General features: G+C 45.8%; 1 protein-coding gene across 1 annotated transcript in view; it reads right to left on the minus strand.

The window, feature by feature from the left end:
• Positions 1 to 2,867, minus strand: part of RANBP9 (RAN binding protein 9) — a 71,482-nt gene extending 68,615 nt beyond the window's left edge. Inside the window, exon 1 of the mRNA XM_052648468.1 lies at positions 2,273 to 2,867. Within this exon, the coding sequence (XP_052504428.1) occupies positions 2,273 to 2,867 (595 nt within the window). The remainder of the gene's footprint in view (positions 1 to 2,272) is intronic.
• Positions 2,868 to 24,436: the final 21,569 nt, after the last annotated feature.

A 24,436-nucleotide genomic window follows, 5' to 3' on the forward strand; every position in this document is an offset into this window, starting at 1 on the left:
TCTTTTTCAAAGGCAGGGAAAATCCTCACCATTCTGGAAAATAATTACCTTCAATCTTCTGAAATTTTACAGCATGCAAAAAATACTTTATGAACAGTAGTTTTCAATGTTATTTTGTGCCTTGAAGTTTGATTACCACTGCCTATGACACCTCTCCTTTGCTCAGATGCCCAGTAAGTAACTTCTCGCGTGGTCCACTCAGAAGCACACAGAAAAACAAGAGGAAAAACACACATGCACACATTAAAATCATAGGGCATGGGGGGGGCCTGTACTTGTGACAAGGGGGGAGGGAGAGACAAAGGAGAGAAAGAGAAAGGGGGAGCAAAGGATGACAAACAGCAAAATCTTTTTTTCCAAAAATAATGGTTTATGTTTACAAAACAGTGGTTTCCAGAAAGTGAATCTTAGTATTACACAACAGAGTAATAAAGAGGCCAACAGGAAAAATAATTGAGACAGCAGTGTCATAAATATTCCAAACTCCAACCAATTTCACATAAGCTGTACTTTTCCCTGACCCAAATCAACAATTTTATGTCAAAGGAGTTAGTAAAACTAGTCAAGGCATGTTACAGTGCTAAATAAACTATAATCACAAATCTCAGATACCATGGAAATTCAGAGCTGGAAATTTCCTTACCAACCAACCACCTAGTTCAACTCTCTCATCACTCAGAGGAAGAAACTGAGGCCCTATCTGGTAATATGCCTAAAATCACAAACGATGGCAGGATTCAGAAAGCTAGAATTCTTTGTTCAATAATACCCTGTAACTTCTGTCTCTGATTTTATAAGCTAACTATCAACCATAAAATTTCAAGTTCTGTCGAGTCTAACAAAAAGCATTCTGGTGGTCTGATCAGAAGTGAACACTTCATTAGAGCACTGTTCACACAAAACACAAAATTAAGTAACAGCCTTCAGAGGAGGGTATTAACAAAATATCCTAACATAAAAAAAACAAAGGTCTGATATTTTGAAATTTTCAGTCACTCAGACCAAGAGCCATAGCATTTAAAATTGAAAGTTCTCTGGATCTATGGATAAAAGGAAGAAATATTCAGCAAGGCCTATTTTTGTGCATATTCTTTGCTGCCAAATCATTTGGAAGATTTCTGTGGCTATTCTCCTTTCTGATTAAATAGTAACTTATTTATCAAGGTTCTTCTCAAATTTCAGTCCAGTAAACTTTTAAGAATTTAACCACAATGGTTGTTTATACCCTCTATGTCCATGTCACTAGGATCTGAGTAAGACCGTCCCTTTGAAGCCAATCAAAAATGAGACTGCTTTGAATGTAAAAGCAGCAGGTTTGGGGCCTAAAAAAATGGGTTTTCAGATTGACTGATATAATGGATTGATTCCCTCCCCCTCCCCAGACATGTAAACTTGATGCATGCTATTAATTTGGGCTACATTTCAAAAATTCCCATGGCAATTAATAATTTTATATACAATTAATCTGCTTAAAGCTTTGTTTTACATAGGAGAGATAGGTGAGGGGAGGAGGGACACAAGAGCAATAGCCTAAGGCCTTTTTTTCTTTAAACTGCAGGTGGAAAACAGAAGCCAATTTTATTTAAAACACTAAAAACCGTGGTTTTTAAAAAAAAAAAAAAAAACAAATTCCTGTTTTCCACGAGACTTTACGTAACGCCAACAACAAATATAGGGCATTTCCAATCGGTAGTGGTACGTTTCTGCTTCCCCAAGACAACACGTCTTCCTGAGGTTTCAACCTCTCTCACCCTCCAGTTGCTTTTACGGAGATAACACGGACGACAAACTTTGGTCGCCGGTCCTTTTGTCGTACCCCCTAGACAAGCTCTGGCCTAATTTGTGGCAAACCCCACCACGGATCACTCCTCCCCCCGTATACATCCCTGCTCTCCCTTCATTAGAAATTAATACCCCAGAATCTTGCCTCTCTTCCCATTCCTCCCGCCGCCCCCCACGTAAGAGGAGAGCGCCTGACCCACCACCACCTGGAGAACAATGTAAACCCAACTGAGAACCCACAGATTTCCTCTATCTCGGCCCGACGATTTATCTCAAAAGGCAATCAGAAAGCGAGTTACGTCCTGTCATCCTGGATTCCCCCGAGGTGTCCTGCTCCCGGCCTGGGATTACCAGCTCCCACTCTACACGCAGGGAGCCTTAACCCTCACCACCCCATCCCGCGATCGCCCCCCGTGGACCCCGAGCCCGGCCCCGGAGCAGCGGGCGGGCCGCGGGCCCCGGCTCCCTGCGCACGCCGCACGCCCCGCACCTTTGTAATGCACCCGCAGGTTGTTCTGAGACAGGCCGATGTAGCTGAACTTGTCCTTTGGGCTCCAGGACCGCGGCAGCGGCGTCTCCTGCTCGTCCACGGCAGGGTAGAGGCGCTTCAGCCGTCGCTGCAGCTCCTTCTCCTGCTCGTTCAGGGCCGAGTCCCCGTGCGGGAAAGGCGCCGCGGCGCTGCCGCCTGACGCCGGGGCCGGGGCCGGGGCGCCTCCGGCCGGGCCGGGGCCCGCGGAGAGGCCCGGGGGAGCGGGGGGCGCGCCGCCGGGGGCGGCCGCCGAAGCTGGCGGCGGCGGCGGCGGGGGCGGCGGCGGCGGCGGGGCCGCGGTGGCCGGGGGCGGCGGCGGCGGCGGCGGCGGCGGCGGGTGCAGGAGCAGGGCGGCCGCCGCGGCCCCCAAGCCGCCGCCCGCGCCGCCGCCGCCGCCGCCGCCGCCGGGCGAGCCGGCGGGAGACGAGCCGGCGCTGACGGCCGGGGGCGCCGGCAGGACTCCGGGCACCGGGGCCGCAGCCGCCGGCGGGGGCGGCGGGAGCTGCTGCTGCTGCTGTTGTTGTGGCGGCGGCGGCGGCGGCGGCTGCCCGGACATCCCGGCCGCGACTCAGCCTGCGGCCGCCTCCGCCTCCTCTCTCCTTCCTCCTCGGCTTCCCGGGGGCGCTGTGGCGGCGGCCGCCGGGACCAGGCGCCCAGTCCGCCCGCCCCGGAAGCAGGCGGCCGGCCGCGCGCCCAGACGGAGCGAGCGCGACGGTTGGGGGGCTCGCAGCCGGGGCAGTGGGTGAGCGGCGGGCCCCGGGCCCCCGAGAGAACGTTAGCCGGAGCGCGGGCCCGGAACAAGGCGCCGAGGCCGCAGCGAGGCGGGGCGGGGGGTGAGAGCGCGGTGCCGGCCGCCGCGGCCGCTGCTCTCGCGGCTGTTTCCCTGCGGGCGGGCCGGGCCGCCGCGAGACGCTGCGCGCGGGCGGTGCTGCGAGGGGGCGGGGCCGGAGCGCGAGCGCGGCGCGGAGGGCGGGGCCGGGCGACGGGGCGGGGCCGGGCGAGGGGGCAGGACCCGAGCGCGAGACGAAGCGCGCGGGCGGTGCAGCGAGGGGGCGGGGCCGGAGCTCGAGGGGGCGGGGCCGGGAGAGGGGCGGAGCCGCGCGGGCGGCGGAGGGCGGGCCCGTGCGGGTCCAGCCGCAGGGTCCAGGCTGCTAGTGGGACGCGTGCGGTCGGAGGAGGATCGCCGGCTGCCGGCGGGCCGGCCGCTGGCGTCCCCGCCTCTGCCGGGAGCTCGCCGTATCGCCCCGCCCGCCCGGCTGGCAGACTCTCCTCCTACCTGACTTCTTTTTGTTGCCGTCGCCCCGCCCCCGCCACCGTAGGGTCGCCGCTGGCGCGGCCGGGCCGTTTCCCATCCAGGCGAAAGCAATCGAGCCCCGCTGGGAAAGCCGCGAGCCCGGTCGGCGGACCCCCGAGGCCAGCGGGACCGCCCCGGCTCCCGGAGCCCAAATCGGGTCCGTGAGTGAGCCGTCCGGGGCTTGCCCGGGTTCTGCTCGAGCTCGTGCCCCCGGACAGGGCCCTGTTTGCCGCCTCCCGCTTGATGACCCAACTGTTCCGCATCCTTCACAGTTATGTTAATATCTATTTCTAAAGGGAAAGTCTCCCACTTAAACCAGAGAGCGTCTTATTAATTGATTTTATGAGGCCTTAAAAGTGAACCTCTGGTGGCAGAAGGTGTCACTAATTTATTAGGAGTGCTAATAAAGAGTGGCATGTCATCGGAGAGCAGGAACACGAAATTACAAGTTGTATTTAGGAAGGGCTTATGCTGCTGCTGCTGCTGCTGCTAAGTCGCTTCAGTCGTGTCCTACTCTGTGCGACCCCATAGATGGCAGCCCAGCAGGCTCTTCTGTCCCTGGGATTCTCCAGGCGAGAATACTAGAGTGGGTTGCCATTTCCTTCCCCAATGCATGCATGCATGCTAAGTCGCTTCAGTCATATCCGACTCTGCGACCCTATGGACTGCAGCCCACCAGGCTCCCCCGTCCACAGGATTCTCCAGGCAAGAATACTGGAGTGGGTTGCCATTTCCTTCTCCAGGAAGGACTTCTAGAGGCGTCCGAACACTTTGCAGACTCGTTAATTTTCATAACAAACATCTTTATTAGGTAGCAATGAATTATGCCCATTTTAAAACAAGGAACTATTCACTGAGGTCAGCAGAGTCAAAAATAGGACTTCCTGCTCTGCAATTCCCAACAGTGCTTTGCTTGGTCGACTGATTGGCACAACTGGTCAAGCGTTGCTCTCCGACCCCTCCCAAAGTTACTATTCTGTTTTCACCACTTCTCCTTAAGTTATCCTTTACTTAGCTGGCAAAATCGAGTTTTATAGTGTGTAATCTACACGATATAAATTCTAGTGTTTTGTTTACTTCCAAAGGTATTATGATGGTAATTGTTTGGCCAAATAAGCAAAGAACATTCCTTGCTGAATAGAGAATTATTTGTCTTGGAGAGAGTAGGTAGGTAAATGGTGACTTAATTGAAGGCCCTCAAGGGCTGGCCAGAACTAACAGTCATTCAGTCTAATTTCTCTCTCAATTACCCAGCCACTAGATGCCCTGTTGCTCTTTAATAAAAATACCCGAAAATTCTAACCTAGCACTTGATGACTTTTTTCAAGCCACTGCACTTTAAATTACATGAAGTCATTGTGTTTAAATTGTTCTAAGATTGTCATTTATATTACAGTAAGGAGTTAATTGTAAGCCAAGCTTTATTTAAATATTGGCTAGCCGAGGTAGAATAAGTGAGCTCCAAGTCTCATCCAACTTACTTAAAGTAGTCATCAAGGTTTTATTTACGAAGGTGTATTTTCTTCTGTCAGTACACTGAGAAACCATTTATAATTTTACATATGCTTAGGACATGGCATCCAGTCCCATCACTTCATGGGAAATAGATGGGGAAACAGTGGAAACAGTGTCAGACTTTATTTTGGGGGGCTCCAAAATCACTGCAGATGGTGACTGCAGCCATGAAATTAAAAGATGCTACTCCTTGGAAGAAAAGTCATGACCAACCTAGATAGCATATTCAAAAGCAGAGACATTACTTTGCCAACTAAGGTCCGTCTAGTCAAGGCTATGGTTTTTCCTATGGTCGTGTATGGATGTGAGAGTTGGACTGTGAAGAAGGCTGAGCGCCAAAGAATTGATGCATTTGAACTGTGGTGTTGGAGAAGACTCTTGAGAGTCCCTTGGACTACAAGGAGATCCAACCAGTCCATTCTGAAGGAGATCAGCCCTGGGATTTCTTAGGAAGGAATGATGCTAAAGCTGAAACTCCAGTACTTTGGCCACCTCATACAAAGAATTGACTCATTAGAAAAGACTCTGATGCTGGGAGGGATTGGGGGCAGGAGGAGAAGGGGAGGACAGAGGATGAGATGGCTGGATGGCATCACGGACTCGATGGACAGGAGTCTGAGTGAACTCCGAGAGTTGGTGATGGACAGGGAGGCCTGGTGTGCTGCGATTCATGGGGTCGCAAAGAGTTGGACACAACTGAGCGACTGAACTGAACTGAACTGAACTAGGACAACTGAGAGAAGAAAAGTAGCTGATATTTTGTTGGAAGCTTTTTATAGGGGTGACTAGTTACTTACCAAACAGGCAGCCTCAAGAAATTAATGATTTCAGTTGTGTAAATTTCAGGATTCTGTAAAGCAGGCTCTTCCTTATCCTGAAAGTTTCCGAAAACAGCAACATCGTTTTAGACAGCCACAAATTTATCATGTTTATGTGCTTTCCTTAGTTGCTTGAGTCGTCTCCAACTCTTTGCGACCCCATGAACTGCAACCCGCCAGGCTTCTCCGTCCTTAGAATTCTCCAGGCGAGAAGCCATTTCCTTCTCCAGGGGATCTTCCCAACCCAGGGATCAAGCCCAGGTCTCCCACATTTCAGGGGGATTCTTTACCAGCTGAGCCACCAGGGAAGCATCATCATATTTATAAAGAGACATAAAGGTGTTCATGCCTTTTGACATATTCCCACCAAAAAATTAGAACCAAGTAGCAAAATATGAAGTGTTGAAAAAATTAAGGCCTAAAAAAGTTCAACAGGAAATACTGATAGATCAAACATGGAAGCAAACCAAATGGCCAACATGAAGGGACTAGTTGAAGAGATTCCACTCAAGGGACTCAGAAGCATATTTAGCAAATTAGTTAAAAAAATTTTTTTTTAATGCATCCCCCCTGGGCAGTGCAATCTCCAAAAGAAGGTGGACAACTAGCGAGAGAACAGGCACACCTTCCTCTTGAATCAGTCAGTGCACACAGGGCACAATTCGTACCCAGTCCTTCCAGGCCTCTTGCATAAGCACAGCCTGAAGTAGATATATACATTATTAAAGATGAAGACACAGAAAAGTGATTCTGATGTTCTAAATGGAAAAAGGCTATACAATAATTTGCCAAAATTATTACCAGAAAGACATGAGGGAAAAAAATCACAAAATTCTTCTACCATGCACAATTATAATACATAATTACAGTGAAAGTGAAGTCGCTCAGTCATGTCCAACTCTTTGCCACCCCATGGACTGCAGCCTACCAGGCTCCTCAGTCCATGGAATTTTGCAGGCAAGAGTACTGGAACGGGTTGCCATTTCCCACTTCAGTGAGAGGTTGTCATCCCCTTCTCCAGGGAATCTTTCCAACCCAGGGATTGAACCTGGGTCTCCCGCATTGCAGGCAGACGCTTTACTGTCTGAGCCAGCAGGGAAGCCATAATTAAAAGTAAAGTTTTATTACAAAAATATGAGACTTTCATTTAGAGACCTAGCTGGTAAAAACCTATTAGCCTTGAACCTGTCCACAATCATTTTACACCTCTATTTTCAATCCTTCCCATGCATTGCTATGATACTGATACACACATGTGTGCTGAAGTTCTCAGTAGTAAACAATTAGGAGCCAATTCTGACTGTCTTAAGTGGAAGGAACTCATTGGAAGCATATTGGGTGGCTCTCAGGATTAACCAGAAGCCTAGACAACCAGGCCTAAAACAAGACCAAAAGGGGCCAGGCAACATAAGTAGAGTAGCCCCACCACTGGTTCCATCAGCCACCATCAGATGCTCCCTCTGCCACCCTTCTGACCCCCAATCTTTTCATCACTCACTCAAGCTTCAAAGTTGGCCAAACTTAAGTTGCAACCTCCTGCCAAGGGCTACCAATGAGTAGAGATTTCCAGGTTATAGAGGTGCAAAGTTACTGAGACCTTCAACTCGAGGTGGGACTGAAGTGGCTAGGGCCTGTGGCACCTTCTGGCAATGAGCAGTCACGTGAGTTCATAGACAACTTGACACCTGTAATTCGTTTTCTTTGCTTGGCATGACATGGAGAGGTTAGAACACACTGCCCTAATGGGACCAGGACCAGTGATATCCACAGTTAAGGATTTTCCAGTACCAAGAAAGAGGTTCAGACTCTGGCCCATCAGTTTCAGTAAATGTCCATGACCGTATCCTTCTAGGCCCTGGAAAATGGGATGGCAGACTGCGCCATCTGTCATGTGGTGTTAGGGTCTGTATTAGTTTTCCATTGCTGCTGAACAAATTATCCCCCAACTAAGTGGCTTAAAATATTTATTATCATACAGTTTCTGTGGGTCAGAAAGCTCTTTGGGCGGGGGTAGGGGGAGGTGGAGGAGCTTCTCTGGCAATCCAGTGATTAAGCTTCCATCACAGGGGCATGCCTTCTATCCCTGATCTGGGAACTAACATCCCACATACCAAGAGGTGCAGCAGAGGGGGAAAACAAGAAGACTCATGGGGATTCATGGTGCCAGCTGGGGCTGAAGGATTGATGGGGAAGGATCTAAGCTCACTCACACGGTTGTCTCAGGATTGGACTCTGTTCTAGAGACCGTTGGTCTAAGGGCTTGGTTACCTGCTGGGTATTGGCCCTCTATTCTTTGCCGCATGGGGCTGGCTTCATTGAAATATGCCTGCCAAGGAAGCACTAACCGAGGGACAGAAGTCACAGCCTTTAGTAACTGCATCACAGAAATGACATCCATTACCTTGGCCACAATCTGTTTGTTCAGAGTAAGTCACTAGGTCCAGCCTACTTTTAACGGGAGGGTTTGACACAACAGGATGGATACCAGACAGCAGGGAATTTCCTTGCAGGGTGTCTGAAAACTGCCTCTTACAGGGTTGTTACAACTTCCAGTGACCCAGGGAGACTGCACTTGCCACACACACATCAACTATGTTTTCTCAGACCAGGAATTGGCCAACTTTTTCTGTAACGGGTTATGTAGTAAATATTTTAGATTCCATGCACCTGTTGAAACTATTCAACTTTGCCCTTGTGGATGAAAAGAAGCCACAGACAATACATAAACCAATGGACGTGGCTGTGTTCCAATAAAACTTCACTTACAAAAAACAGGCAGCAGGCTGAACTTGGTCTACAGACTGTGGTCCCAGTTCTAGAAAACACCTCTTATAAACCATCCTCAGTACTAAATGGCAAGACCAAGCCACTAGCAATGAAATCCCAGAAGGCAGCAAGTTGCCTTTATGACCAATGACATGTGCTTCACGCTAGGGTCCTAGACATGCCTGATGCCATACATGAACAGAGTCGGGATATTTCTGCCACAAATGTGTGGCACATTGAACTGGATGGCAGATGGCAGAACAATGCTAGGAAGCTGCTGCAGGAAGGGGTTTGGAGTAATGCTCAGTCAGCATTTATTAAGCACCTATTACGTTTGGAACCCTGTGTTAGGTTCTGGGCACAGAGTCAGGGAAAGAATGAAGAAGGATTACAAAGACAAACAAGGCGATATAGAATCTAAGCCTTCAGTGAACTGAATCTAGCTGGAGAGGCTGGAGTAGTACCCATGACCAACAACAGGGCTTCCCAGATCTGCAGGTGGGCATTTGCTGAGCGGCACCCGAGATGCTACGTTTCTAACAGGCTTCCGGGGAATGTCACTGCTGCTGGTCCATGGACCATCTTTTGAATAACAAGAAGTTAGAGAAACAGAGGACGCTCTTTAGAGACAGAGGCTATCACTCACCTTCCTTCTGCGAGTTAGCCACCGATTTCCTGACATGTGGGCTGTACATCAGTCATCATTTATTTAGTGCCTACTCTATGAAATACACAGTGCCAGGCAGCATGTTGAAATTAAAAAGAGAGAAAGAGGGAAAGAGAGAAAGAACTTAAGCTCCTTAAGTTTTGTGGGAAAAAACATTACTTCCACAGCCAGTTTTTCCAGGGTGGAGCATGAAAAGAGCCACAGTAGAGACAAAGAGCACCAGGGCTATTTTTCTAATATCCCAGGAGAAGGAAAAGTAATTCTCCAACCGAACCCATTATCACTAAAATGAATTTTCCAATGTGAGTTTCTTTGTATCTGGTATAGCATGGAGATAACTATATGTATATATGGGCTTCCCTGATGGCTAAGGCAGTAAAGCATCTACCTGCCATGCAGGAGACCTGAGTTCGATCCCTGGGTCAGGAAGATCCGCTAGAGGAGGGCATGACAACCCACTCCAGTATGTTTGCCTGGAGAATCCCGTGGACAAAAGCTACATGGACTGGCAGGCTATAGTCCATAGACTCACAAAGAGTTGGACATGACTGAGCAACTAACACTTTTTACTGTATATATATATATTTTTTCATACATATATATTATATATATTCAGTTTGGTTCAGTTCAGTTGCTCAGTCATGTCCGACTTTTTGCGACCCCATGAATTGCAGCACCCCAGGCCTCCCTGTCCATCACGAACTCCCGGAGTTCACTCAGACTCATGTCCATCGAGTCCGTGATGCCATCCAGCCATCTCATCCTCTGTCGTCCCCTTCTCCTCCTGCCCCCAATCCCGCCCAGCATCAGAGTCTTTTCCAATGAGATAACTCTTTTCATGAGGTGGCCAAAGTATTACACATATATATATTTCATCATTATGGTCCTCAAAGAAGGTACAAATCCTAATTTGCAGTCTCAGTAAATATAAGAAGAAAGTAATTTAGTGAAGTAATTTATTTCACAATTCACTGTCTTTCGTCATGATTCTATGTCATTTTATGCCTCATAATTAATTTTTTAAGCATTTTTGCTAGTTTTTTTCTTAACTGCCTTTAAAGACATGCAAGGAAAAATATGCCCAGCAATATGTGAAGCTTTTAAAAATTTTACTATTTCAAAGATATCAAAACATCTGTATCTTAAAAACTGTTTCAAAGACTTCTTTAGTCTTTCTCTGCTTCAACTGCAATTATCCTAAGAATAGTCAAATTAGAAACAGATATCAATTGTTTAAAGAGGAGTCGCATTTGCTGTGGAATTACTTGTCTGTCTCCTAATGTTATCAACAGTCTCAGTCCCTCAAATATGCTTTATGCTACTGTCCACCTGAAAATCGCACATAGGTAATTGATCTTTGGCTATTCTTAAGAGGCCCAAGACCCTTCCAAAATCCTCAAACTCCTAATTCTACCATAGTTTATTATGCCACCCCATAAAACTCAATACGTATAATGAGACTAATCTACATGATTAGAGAACACCAAAGTCACATGACACGGAGGCACTGAGTGGTGTTGGCTAAATCACTCAGTGACCAAGTGTGTACTTCCAAGTCACACTAATCTCATCACACATGTGATGCACTTTGTGCTTGGGCACAATTATGAACCTGAATTACATCAAGAACTTTCTGGACTGCTTCTAAAGACTGTGGGTGTTCAATATAGTATGTAAGTACTTATACATAAGTGTGCAAGTTCTGCCCTGATCAGATACTTTCCATGTACATGTCTCTTTATCTCGGTGTGATTGTGTCTGCACACACGTACACACTGTGACAGGCCCAAAAACGCCCCTTCAAGAGATTCACCTGCGAGTCTGTGCACATGACCTTCTTGGGAGTGGGGGTCTTTGCAAATGTGATCAAGGATTTTGAAATGAGATAATCCTGGATTATCTCAGTTCAGTTCAGCTCAGTCGCTTAGTTGTGTCCAACTCTTTGTGACCCCCATGGACCGCAGAATGCCAGACCTCCCTGCCCTCACCAACTCCTGGAGTTTACCCAAACTCATGTCCATTGAGTCGGTGATGCCATCCAACCATCTCATCCTCTATCGTCCCCTTCTCCTCGTGCCTTCAATCTTTCCCAGCATCTGGGTCTTTTCAAATGAGTCAGCTCTTAGCATCAGGTGGCCAAAGTATTGGAGTTTCAGCTTCAACATGACTCCTTCTAATGAACACCTAGGACTGATCTTTAGAATGAACTGGCTGGAGCTCCTTGCAGTCCAAGTGGCTCTCAAGAGTCTTCTCCAATACCACAGTTCAAAAGCATCAGTTCTTCGGCACTTAGCTTTCTTTATAGCCCAACTCTCACATCCATATGTGACTACTGGAAAAACCATAGCCTTGACTAGACAGACATCTGTTGGCAAAGTAATGTCTCTGCTTTTTAATATGCTGTCTAGGTTGGTCATAACTTTCTTTCCAAGGAGTAACATCTTTTAATTTCATGGCTGCAGTCACCAAATGTAATGATTTTGGAGCCACCCAAAATAAAGCCAGCCACTGTTTCCACTGTTTCCCCATCTATTTGCCATGAAGTGATGGGACCAGATGCCATGAGCTGAGTTTTCTGAATGTTGAGCTTTAAGCAAAGTTTTTCAACTGCTTGTGCACTTTCATCAAGAGTCTCTTTAGTTCTTCTTCCCTTTCTGCCATAAGGGTGGTGTCATCTGCATATCTGAGGTTATTGATATTTTTCCCAGCAGTCTTGATTCCAGCTTGTGCTTCTTCCAGCCCAGCGTTTCTCATGATATACTCTGCATATAAGTTAAATAAGCAGGGTGACAATGTACAGCCTTGACGTACTCCTTTTCCTGTTTGGAACCAGTCTGTTGTTCCATGTCCAGTTCTAACTGTTGCCTCCTGACCTGCATACAGATTTCTCAAGAGGCAGGTCAGGTGGTCTGATGTTCTCATCTCTTTCAGAATTTTCCACAGTTTAATGTGATCCACACAGTCAAAGGCTTTGTCATAGTCAATAAAGCAGAAGTAGATGTTTTTCTGGAACTCTCTTGCTTTTTCGATGATCCAGCAGATGTTGGCAATTTGATCTCTGGTTCCTCTGCCTTTTCTAAAATCAGCTTGAACATCTGGAAGTTCATGATTCAGGTACTGTTGAAGCCTAGCTTGGAGAATTTTGAGCATTACTCTGCTAGCATGTGAGATGAGTCCAATTGTGCGGTAGTTTGAGCATTCTTTGGCATTGCCTTTCTTTGGGATTGGAATGAAACTGACCTTTTCCAGTCCTGTGGCCACTGCTGAGTTTTCCAAATTTGCTGGCATATTGAATGTAGCACTTTCACAGCATCATCTTTTAGAATTTGAAATAGCTCCACTGGAATTCCATCACCTCCACTAGCTTTGTTCATAGTGATGTTTCCTAAGGCCCACTTGACTTTGCATTCTAGGATGTCTGGCTCTAGGTGAGTGATCACACCATCATGATTACCTGGGTTGTGAAGATCTTTTTGTATAGTTCTGTGTATTCTCGCTACTTCTTCTTAATATCTTCTGCTTCTGTTAGGTTGAGACCATTTCTGTCCTTTATCGAGCACATTTTTGCATGAAATGTTACCATGGTATCTCTAATTTTCTTGAAGAGATCTCTAGACTTTCCCATTCTATTGTTTTCCTCTATTTCTTTGCATTGATTACTGAGGAAGACTTTCTTGTCTCTCCTTGCTATTCTTTGGAACTCTGCATTCAAATGGGTGTATCTTTCCTTTTCTCTTTTGCTTTTTGCTTCTCTTCTATTCACAGCTATTTGTAAGGCCTCCTCAGACAGGCATTTTGCTTTTTTGCGTTTCTTTTCCATGGGGTGATCTTGATCCCTGTCTCCTGTACAATGTCACGAACCTCTGTCCATAGTTCATCAGGCACTCTGTCTATCAGATATAGTCCCTTAAATCTATTTCTCAATTCCACTGTACAATCATAAGGGATTTGATTTAGGTCATACCTAAATGGTCTAGTGGTTTTCCCTACTTTCTTCAATCAAGTCTGAATTTGGCAATAAAGAGTTCATGATCTGAGCCATAGTCAGGTCCCGGTCTTGTTTTTGCTGACTATATAGAGCTTCTCCATCTTTGGCTGCAAAAAATAAAATCAATCTGATTTCGGGGTTGACCATCTGGTGATGTCCATGTGTAGAATCTTCTCTTGTGTTGTTGGAAGAGGGTGTTTGCTATGACCAGTGTGTTCTCTTGGCAAAACTCTATTAGCCTTTGCCCTGCTTCATTCTGTATTCCAAGGCCAAATTTGCCTGTTACTCCAGCTGTTTCTTGACTTCCTACTTTTGCATTTCAGTCCCCTATAATGAAAAGCACATCTATTTTGGGTGTTAGTCTAAAAGGTCTTATAGGTCTTCATAGAACCGTTCAACTTCAGCTTCTTCTGCATTACTGGTTGGGACACAGAGTTGGATTACCGTGATACTGAATGGTTTGCCTCGGAAATGAACAGAGATCATTCTGTCGTTCTTGAAATTGGATCCAAGTACTGCATTTCAGACTCTTCTGTTGACTGTGATGGCTACTCCACTTCTTCTAAGAGACTCTTGCCCACAGTAGTGGATATAATGGATTATCTCAGTGTGCCCTGAATCCAGGGGCTTATGAAAGGAAGAATAAGGGGATTTGAGACAGCCAGATGAGGAGGAAGCTGTGTGAAAATGGAGCAGAGAGATGGAACCGCAAGCCAAGGAACGCCAACAGCCACAAGATGCTGGGAGAGACAAAGACTGGATCCTCCCCCTGCAGAACTGAGGGGGAGTCCACCTTGATTTTGGACTTCTGGCCTCCAGGACTTGAGAGAATAAGCTTCTGTTGTCTTAAGCCACCAAGACTGTGGTCATTTCTTATAGCAGTTGTAGGAAACTAGTACACACACACTGCTCAGATCTTTCGGGTCTTGGGGAGAAGAGTTGTACAAAGTTGTTAAAAAGATCAAGGGTACCAGTGGATTGTGGAAGCCACAGTGATACAGCACTGCATCTCTCCCCCATCAGAACTGCAATGCTTTTTATTGGAATGTACTTTTTTATAAGAGGCAGAGCTCATATGTTATATAAATTTTATGCATCAATAAAAGCAAGTCTAAATTCACTGCTTGTCTTCATAATTTTATGTTTTACTCTCTCTCTCTCTCCCTCTGGGTTCTGACCACTTTTCAGTAAAAAGGGGGTTATAAGCACTCTGGTTTGATGGAAAAGTAATTTTTTGATTAGGATATGAGCTGAAATTACTCTTCCACTGACCAGAAACATAAATACCGTAATGCTGCCTTAGGAACACTGCTAGTGGGTCACCACGGCTGCCAAGTTCAGGGCTGTTCCTTTTTATTTTCATTTTTTTGAGATTTACCTGTTTGTTTTATTTTTAGCTGTGCTGGGTCTTCATCGCTGCCCATGGGTTTTCTCCAGTTGCTGCAAGAAGGGGCTCCTCTTTGTCACAGTGCTCAGGCTCCTCATCACGGTGGCTTGTCTTGTAGTGGAGCACAGGTATGAGGTGCCTGGGCTCAGTAGCTGGGGCACATGGGTTCAGTTGTTTTATGGCGTGTGGAATCTTCCTGCACCAGGGATCAAACCGGCATCCCTTGCATTGCAAGGCAGATTCTTAACCAGTGGACCACCAGGGAAGCAGGGCTGTTACCTTTTAACCATTACCTGCCTAAATATCATCTGTGTTGTACTTTAACTACCATTTAAACATCTGACTTTATGAGGATAACTTTATAGGATAGGTCAGGGGTCTTGTATCAGGTTTCCCGCAACAGACTCTGAGACGGAGTTTCTGATGCAAGTGACTTTGGGAGGATCATGCTCGCAAGTGAAATATGTTAGGGAATAAGGGGAGCAGGAGAGCCCAGGGGGAAAAGTCAGGCAAAAATCAAAGTTCGAGGAAGTCTGGCTTCAGTCTAAGGAGCTGGAGTGGGTGTAGCACTGCAGAATTCCCGGCCCCGCCCCCGGCAAGAGTCCAGGACTTTTGTAACCTGGATTAATCACTCATTAGCTTCCTCTGGGGAAAGCATAGCATCCTGAGCATCTCTGGGCAAGGAGGCTCCTTCTGGAGAAGGACGTGGTGTGAGTCATTGGTAACCAGTGCTCAAGGCAGCCTGAGACGGGCACACCAGCAGGTAAAGGGGAACTGATCAGGGTATCAGCTGCATCGAAGAGTGCAGATTGTGCACGTGTTAAGTTGCTTCAGTCATGTCCAACTCTTTGGAACCCCATGGACTATAGCTCGCCAGGCTCCTCTGTCCGTGGGATTCTCCAGGCAAGAATACTGGAGTGGGTTACGATGCCCTCCTCCAGGGATCTTCCTGAGCCAGGGATTGAACTCGAGTCTCTTAAGTCTCCTGTACTGGCAGTGAGTTCTTTACCACTAGCACCACCTGGGAAGTCCAAGGATGCAGGGACTTTGCTTCAGATTGCGTCTCTAATCACACGGTTGATCATATTAGTGGCCACATCAGCTATCAGAGAACTCACTGAAAGAAAAAAAAATGCTTGCATTACGAAAGATTATTGGAATTTCATGAGTCTTTCGAATCATGTCATGGAGACATGATCAGCAAATATTTTCAAATCTTAATGGGAATAATGTGGGAAGAACGTCTTTTGTAAAGAAGTCGGTTGTTAGATTGCAGGAGCCCAGTCACAAGTCTGGCAGTGCTGCTATGGCCAGGGCTGAGTTCCATCATGTTTATTTTCATGGTCTGTCAGCCACATGAATGTCTGTCTGTGTCAGTGTAGATTATTTCAGTCTGAAGACTCTTGAGAGTCCCTTGGATTGCAAGGAGATCCAACCGGTCCATTCTGAAGGAGATCAGCCCTGGGATTTCTTTGGAAGGAATGATGCTAAAGCTGAAACTCGAGTACTTTGGCCACCTCATGTGAAGAGTTGACTCACTGGAAAAGACCCTGATGCTGGGAGGAGAAGGGGACGACAGAGGATGAGATGGCTGGATGGCATCACCGACTCAATGGACATGAGTTTGTGTTAACTCCAGGAGTTGGTGATGGACAGGGAGGCCTGGCGTGGTGTGATGCATGGGACCACAAAGAGTTGGACACGACTGAACAACTGAACTGAACTGAAGGTTCTAGTGGGGACAGGTCCCAATGTATGTATCGTTCTCTAATGTTGCACAATTATCTGCTTAATTACTGCTTCTTCTTGTATTAAGTGTAGGTATGTGACTATTTGCTTTGGTGGTGGTTCTTTAGTCACTAAGTCATGTCTGACTCATGTGACTCCCATGGACTGTAGCCCGCCAGGCTCCTCTGTCCATAGTGTTCTCCAGGCAAGAATACTGGAGTGGGTTGCCGTTTCCCTCTCCAGGGAGTCTTCCTGACCCAGGGATTGAATCCGGGTCTCCTGCACTGCAGGCAGTTTCTTTACCCTCTGAGCTACCCGGGAAGCCCTATTTGCTTTGGGAAACAATGTTCTACTTAATTGCCCAGGTTTTAACCATGTGATTAAGACAGCCTCCGAAGCAGGATGCACTCACTCAAACAATTCCAGGAACCAGACAGACAATGTGAAAGAGTGAAGCTGATGGTGCATAAAGCAGTAGAGATCAGTGGGAGCTGTCACAGACTAGAGACTGTAAAGGAATTCAAATCAGAAAGCTTGAAACACGACATGGGCCAAACAAAACACTTCTGTGGCTCAGACCTGGTTAAAATGTCACCGGGTAGTGGCCTAACGGCTGATCGGAGCTCAGAGCTGGAAAATCAGGCCAATTACAGATGACCTGGATGGGCTCTGCTGTCTTACATTTGTCTGGCTCCCCGAAGAGTCAAAAACTATTATTATTTCAAAACCACCATGAGATATCACCCCACCCCTGTCAGAATGGCTATCATCAAAAAGTCCACAAATGACAAACGTTGACAAAGATGTGGAGGAAAGTGAACCCACGTGAATAGTTGGTGGAACTGTAAATTGATGCCCCCACGGTGGAAAACAGTATGGAGGTTTCTTTTAAAAAATGAAAAGAGAACTACCATCTGACCTAGCAATTCCACTCCTATGTATATAAACGGAAAAAAACAAAAAATATTAGTTCCAAAAGATACATGCACCCCCATGTTCATAGCAGCATTATTTACAGTCGCCAAGACATGAAAGCAACCTAAGCGTCCATCGGCAGCTGAAAGGTAAAAAAAGACACAGTGCCTATATATGATGGGATACTATTCAGCTATAAAAAAGAATAAGATGTTGCCATTTGGAGCAACATGAGTGGACCTGGAGGGCATTATGCTTAGAGAAATAAGTCAGAAACAGAAAGAGAAATACTGTATGATATCATTTATGTGTGGAATCTAAAAAATGCAACAAACTAGTGGATATAACATAAAAGAAGCTGACTCACAGATACAGAGGACAAACTAGTGGTTACCAGAGGGGAGGGGGCAATATAGGGCCGGGGAGGGGGTAGTACAAACTCTTGGCTGTAAGTCAGGCTCAAGGATGTATTATTGTACCATAGGTTGAATATAGTCAGTACTTTATACAACTCTAAACGGAAAGTAACCTTTACAATTGTATGAAAGTTAAACATTTTTTGGGAAACTGTTTCATTTGCCTCTGCCCACTGCCCCATGGGTGATTGGAAGAACCAGCGTTTTCAGTCACGCTTCTCTGCCTGTAAAACCAGATGTAGAGGTGATCTTGAGATACTTCCTGGCTTGCCAGGGAAATCTGAGTCATAGGTGTCCCATTTACTTAACAAGCCGCGAGAAACACCTCAAAAGAGCCATTTCCTATTACAGTGCCCTACGTCTAGTAAGCCCTCCTTAAAAACTTCCTGATGCTCGAACAAGCTAGTTTCATAACACTTGCTTCCACGTCTTTAATCCAGCGTATGGCTTTTATTTTAAGCATGAATTTTTTCAGTCTATTATGACGCAAAGATTACACGTACGGGTAGTGTGTTGGTGAGGATGTGGAAAGTTGGAACTCTCATGCACTGCTGGTGGAAATGCAAAATGAGGCAGTCACTCTGAAAAAGAGTACAGTGGGTAAACATGGAGTCATCATATGACCCAGAAATCCCACTCCTGTTCCCAAAAGGAATGAAAACGTATGTCCAGATGTTGCTGCCTTTATGTGCCATATGGTCTTGACCAATCACAGTGGTGTGTATTAAGGGGAGAATTTTTTAAAGAAAGAGTCTGACTCAATCTTCACAACTGTATTTACTGAAAAAAATAAGGTCAAATGTGAAATTCACTATAAGGTTTGTTCAATAGTATCTTTTAATATGGAGAAATCTTACTTAAAAGTAAGTTTGTTTTACTATAAAATTTAAAATATACACTTATGCCCAGAAGGATCTGAATTGATGCTTGCTCTTTTAATTAACACATAATATACGGTTTCTCAATAGCCCACGGAACTTATGACGAAGCCATACTTTTATGAATGATGAGACTAATGACAAGGACAAAGACATGTCCAGAGAATTTCCCGATGGCCCAGTGTTTAGGACTTCGTGTTTCTGTGGGAACTATGATCCTGCAAGCCAAGCACTGCGGCGAAAAAAACAACAAGATTTGTTCACAGATATCATAGCAGCATCATTCATAATAGTCAAAAGGTGGAAACAATCCCAGTGTCCATCAACGGAAGAATGAGTAAGGTAGTGGTGGTGGCATGGTTTAGGCACTAAGTCGCGTCTGACTTTTGCAACCCCGAGGACTAAAGTAGTATATCCATTCAATGGAACATCCATACAATGGAAGTCCATCCATACAATGGAACAGCATTCAACAATAAAAAGAAATGAAATTCTAACACATGCCACACCATGGATAAACCTTGAAAACAATCTGCTAAGTGAAGAAGCCAGTCACAAAAGACCACATATTTTATGATTCTATGTATATGAAATGAGTGGTTGCCAGGAGGTGAGGGGAGGAGAGATTGGGGAGTGACTGCTAATAGTATAAGGTTTCTTTTTGAGATGATGAAAATGTTCTAAAGTTGATTGTGGTTGTACAACTTTTGAATATACCGAAAACCATTGAACTGTACACTTTCAATAGATGAATTCTGTGGTATGTGAAATATATCTCAATAAAGCTGTGGTTTAAAAGAAGATTATATGTATTAGGGGGGGTTTTGTCCTAGCCACCAAATCCTGTGCATAGGAATGAACTACAATACAACTTTAAATGCTTTGCTCACTATGAGGTATATGCTAGGTGATCAAAAGATGCTTAACGAATAAATCTTGAATAGACTTCTGAAAACCTAGAATATTCAGTAAATTGGGTTAGGAGATTTTGATCAATTTTCAAATTTTCTGGAGGCTATCCTGAAAAATATGGATTTTCTTTCCTACTGGAAAGAACCTAGCATGAAACCTGGCATGTGGCATCCTCCCAGTAGATAGCACTTCCTTTCTTCCGTTTCCAAAACAGTTTTAAAATCTATTCGCAGTATTCCTCTTTCCTTACTTAGTATCAAGTTTGTCAGCTTCATAATGGATCATTAACAGAAAGAGAGGTTAGTTAGTATTAGTTGCTCAGTCATGTCCAACTCTTTGTACATAGCCCACCAGGCTCTGCTGTCCACGGAATTCTCCAGGCAAGAATGCTGGAGTGAGTTGCCATTCCCTTCCCCAGACCTTCTTGACCCAGGGATCCAACCCGGATCTCCCACATTGCAGACAGATTCTTTATCACCTGAGCCACAGGGAGGCCCAGAAAGAGAGGAAGGAATTTAAAAAGACCAATCTTACTTGTAGTCAACAGTTTGAGTATATTCAGCTAAAAACTGGCTTTTTGAATGCTACTTAGTACAGCGGTTCTCAAACTTTAAGAGTGCTTCAGAATCACCTAAAGGGTGGGGCCCAACAATTTGCATTTCCAACAAGTTCCCAGGTAGCCTTGCTGCTTCTATTCTGGGGAACACATTCTAGGAATCCCTGGACTGGAATTTTTCTTTTTTAAAGAATTTTTTAAAAATTCTGAAACAATCACAAAGTTACGAAGAAGTTACTTTTATTGGAAGGACTGAAGCTGAAACTCCAATACTGTGGCCACCTGATGCGAAGAGCCAACTCATTAAAAAAGATCTTGTTGCTGGGAAAGATTGAAGGCAAGAGGCAAAGGGGGGACGACAGAGGATGAGATGGTTGGATAGCATCACTGAGTCAATGGACATGAGTTTGAGCAAACTCCAGGAGATGCTGAGGACAGGGAAGCCTGGCGTGCTGCAGTCCATGGGGTCACGAAGAGTCGGACACAACTTGGGGACTGAACAACAACAAAGAAGCTGGAAATAAAGGACACAAAACTTTTTTTAAAAACTGATCTATTTGAAAATAAGTTACTGACATTACAGCCTATCACCTTCTAGAACTTTAGTGTGGAATTCCTACAAACCAAGATATTCTGCTACATCAGCAAAGTATGACCGTTGTGATCAGGAAAGGAACACTGATGCGTTGCTACCACCCAATCTTTCCATACTACTCAAATTTTGCAAACTGCTCGAATAACAAACATTGTTTACAGCCAAAGGATCCAGTTCAAAATCGTGCATTTCAGTGACTTGTCATGTTCTCACAGTCATGAACAGTTCCTAGGCTCTCCTCGACTTTCATGACCCTGACACTTTTGAAGGTCACAGACTCGTTATTCTTGGAGCAACCCCCAGTTTGGATTGATCTGCTATTTCCTCACGAGTAGGTTCAAGTTATGTATCTTGAGCAGGAATCTCAAATGGATGCTTCTGTGTTCCTCTCAGTACATCCTCTCAGGCTAGGCTTCCCTAACATAATTGCAAAGTGGATTTTGGCTCATGTAGTATTAAGAGTGTAGCCTGAGAATAGTGGGAATCAATGTACAAACCCTCCAATGATGGCTCAGAGGTTAAAGCGTCTGCCTCCAATGCGGGAGACCTGGGTTCGATCCCTGGGTCGGGAAGATCCCCTGGAGAAGGAAATGGCAATCCACTCCAGTATTCTTGCCTGGAGAATCCCACGGACGGAGAAGTCTAGTAGGTTACAGTCCACGGGGTCGCAAAGAGTAGGACATGACTGAGCAACTTCACCTTCACCTTCACCTATTAATGACGAGGTGAGCTTCCATTGTGTAATGAAGGTAGTATCTGCCACGTTTCTCTCCTCTTTGTCATTAATAGCTATCATGTGAAGAAGTATTTTGAGCTGATCTAAATATCTCACTTCTTGTCAAATTTTCAGTTTATTCATTAGATTATTTACTTGTGTCTCTATGGACACGTGGCTTCTCGTTTCATTCAACAGATTCATAATCTGCTTCTATGATCATTTGCCCTGATGTTCAAATTATCCCTGACTTGGCTAATGGGAACCCTTTCATGTCGACCTCTATATCCTTTTGACATGCCCTGCTCATTCTTTGAGCATTTGCTTATTTTCTGGCACAAAAAAATGCTCCAGGTTCATTTGGTACTTTCTCTGCTGCAGTCCTGGAATCAGCCATCTCTCTAAGGAGCCATGGTTCCTTTTATTGAAAGTGGCCTTAAAGTCCAAATGTGGGCCCCAGGGGTGCTCATTGCTGCCGGAGTGCTGGTCTCTTAGGCATCCTCAGGGAGCGCTAAGGTACATAGACTGCCATGCCGGTCCTCTATTGAGTGTTGACAAGTACTTGCTCAGTCGTGTCCGACTCTTTGCAACCTCGTGGACCGTGGCCTGCCAGGCTCCTCTGTCAGTTCTCTATAGCTGCACAAATTAGCAGCTTACAACAACACACAGTTACTATCATTTGGTTTCTGAGGTCAGGAGTCCAGCCATGGCTTACCTGTTCCTCTGCATCACAGTCCCCAAAACTGTCAGCTGGGGCTGTGTTTTTGTCTCCAGGCTCAGCTGGAGAAGGACCCATTTCCAAGCTCATGTGATGGCAGAATTCAGTTCTTTGTGGATTTGTTGGACAAAGAGCCTCAGTTTCTTGGAGGCTGTTGGCTAGAGGTTGCTGCCGTTTAGTTGCTCACTCAAGTGTGACTCTCTTGCGACCCCATGGACTGTGGCCCGCCAGGCTCCTCTGTCCATGGGATTCTCCAGGTAAGAATACTGGAGTGGGCTGCCATTTCCTTCTGTTATGGGATTGGGAGGGTCAAAGAGGACCCTCTCTTGTTCTGAGGACCCTCAAGGACCTCAGTTCTTGGTAAGAACACAAAGAATAAAGTTGTCTTCACTTTTTTTTTTTAATCCATGTGGGCCTCTCCACAGGACAAGTGACTAAACATAGCAGCTTGCTTTGTGAAAGCTGGCAAGGGAGAGAGTCTCCAAGCAAGGCAGACATAATCTTATGCAATATAATTACAGAAATGACATCTTATTCATTTTGTATTCTGTTGGTTGAGAGCAAATCATTGGTCATGTCACACTCAAGGGGAGGGAATTAATTACACAAGGGCATGAGCTCCAGGAGGGGTGGACCATTAGGGACCACCTTAGAATCTTTAACCTTAATCACCTTAATAAGAGGCAAAGGCAAGGGAGAAACCCAGGCCTCCTAAAGTGCATAATTGGGGAGACCACAAGCTACAGTGCATATTTGCCTGTGTACAGCTATGCCTGTATTTCTGTCTATCTAGTCTCTCTATCTATCATTTGTCTTTCTATCTTGAAAATCATGGTTCGTGGTCATACGTCCAGTTCCAATCCAATACCACCATGTCCATTCTGGGTCTCTCCCTTTCCACATTTGTGACACCTTTCTCGAGCGTGAGGAACCTTCATAGATTTATTTATTTGATCAGTTCCGTGGGCTCACCTCCACCCCTCCCTCTTATGGATGCTTTCCTCTCTGCTCAGGCTCCAATACGCTCACATGAGGATTACTTGGTCACTGTGTTCACACTCTGACACACACGTGGAGCCACCCCATCTGTGGATGCCCCCACCCTCACGGGCTCTGACCACCCCCCATCAGACTTCCCCCTGGCACAGAGGTCCTCTTTACCTAGAGTGGGTGCCAACATGCCACAGGTAACTCTCTCCCGCACCGTGAATGTCCACCTCTCTCTGCCCCATCTAATACTTTAGGATGACTGGATCATTTGGGAAGAGAAGGGCAGGGCCAGACAGGAAAAGAGCCACTTCTTTTCAATGATTCTTTATTTCCTCATCAGATGCGGTGCTCCTTTATTCCCCAAAAAGATGGGGGAATAGGTACAAAACATTCCCTGAACAGATGGTGTAAAATACAGGTGGCTATTCCATAAATCTGCAGCCTATTAGCTGGTGCTAGAGGAACTCTAATGTGTGAAGCAGTAGGAAAAAGAAAAATGAAAGAAGGACAAAGGTAAACAAGAATGCTCAGCCCTTTCATTTGAGCTCTAGGCTTTCCCTGAGCTCATCTCTCTTCCAGCCGGGGAAGCCCAGTTTGCTGTCCTTTGTGTTAGTTCAATCCCTCACTTCATTCAAGGGCCAGCTCCCAAGGCTCCATCTTTCATAGAAGACGCTCCCTAACCTGAGCCCAGCCAATGTATCCCCTTTCCAAGTTCCATCCATGCTCCTGTCCTTGTCATCAGGCTCCACTGCTTGATCCTGTATGACTTTGCATTGATCTCTAGCTCTTTTATGTAAGCACATCTTTTCTTCTAAACTAGGTAGTAAGTTCCTTAAAGATCTGCTTCGTTCTGTCTTTCACATGCTTGTTGAGTGATTGATACCAGCCGCCCTGGGTAGGCACACGCTACTGGGCTGACGTGAGAAAAATGGGAATCTTTTCAGAAGAATGGCCACTAGCCCTTTCATCTCTTATTCCTTTATTTAGTTCTGTCTCCAGGCTGCAAGCAAGCACAGCATCAAAAAGTTCAATAAATATGGACTGAATTAGAATTTAGTACACACAGTAACTATCTCTACAGAATATGTGGGCCCAGGAGCCACGTACATCCTATTTCACCTGCCCCAGTGGTTGATGGATGATGGTCAGTGTTGTCGTTCTGTCACTACATCTTGTTCAACTCCTGCAACCCCACGGACTGCAGCACACCAGGCCTCCCTGTCCTTCACCATTTCCCAAAGCTTGTTCAAACTCCTGTCCATTGAGT

This window comes from Budorcas taxicolor, chromosome 11 (genome assembly GCF_023091745.1).
Source record: "Budorcas taxicolor isolate Tak-1 chromosome 11, Takin1.1, whole genome shotgun sequence".
Lineage (NCBI taxonomy): Eukaryota > Metazoa > Chordata > Mammalia > Artiodactyla > Bovidae > Budorcas > Budorcas taxicolor.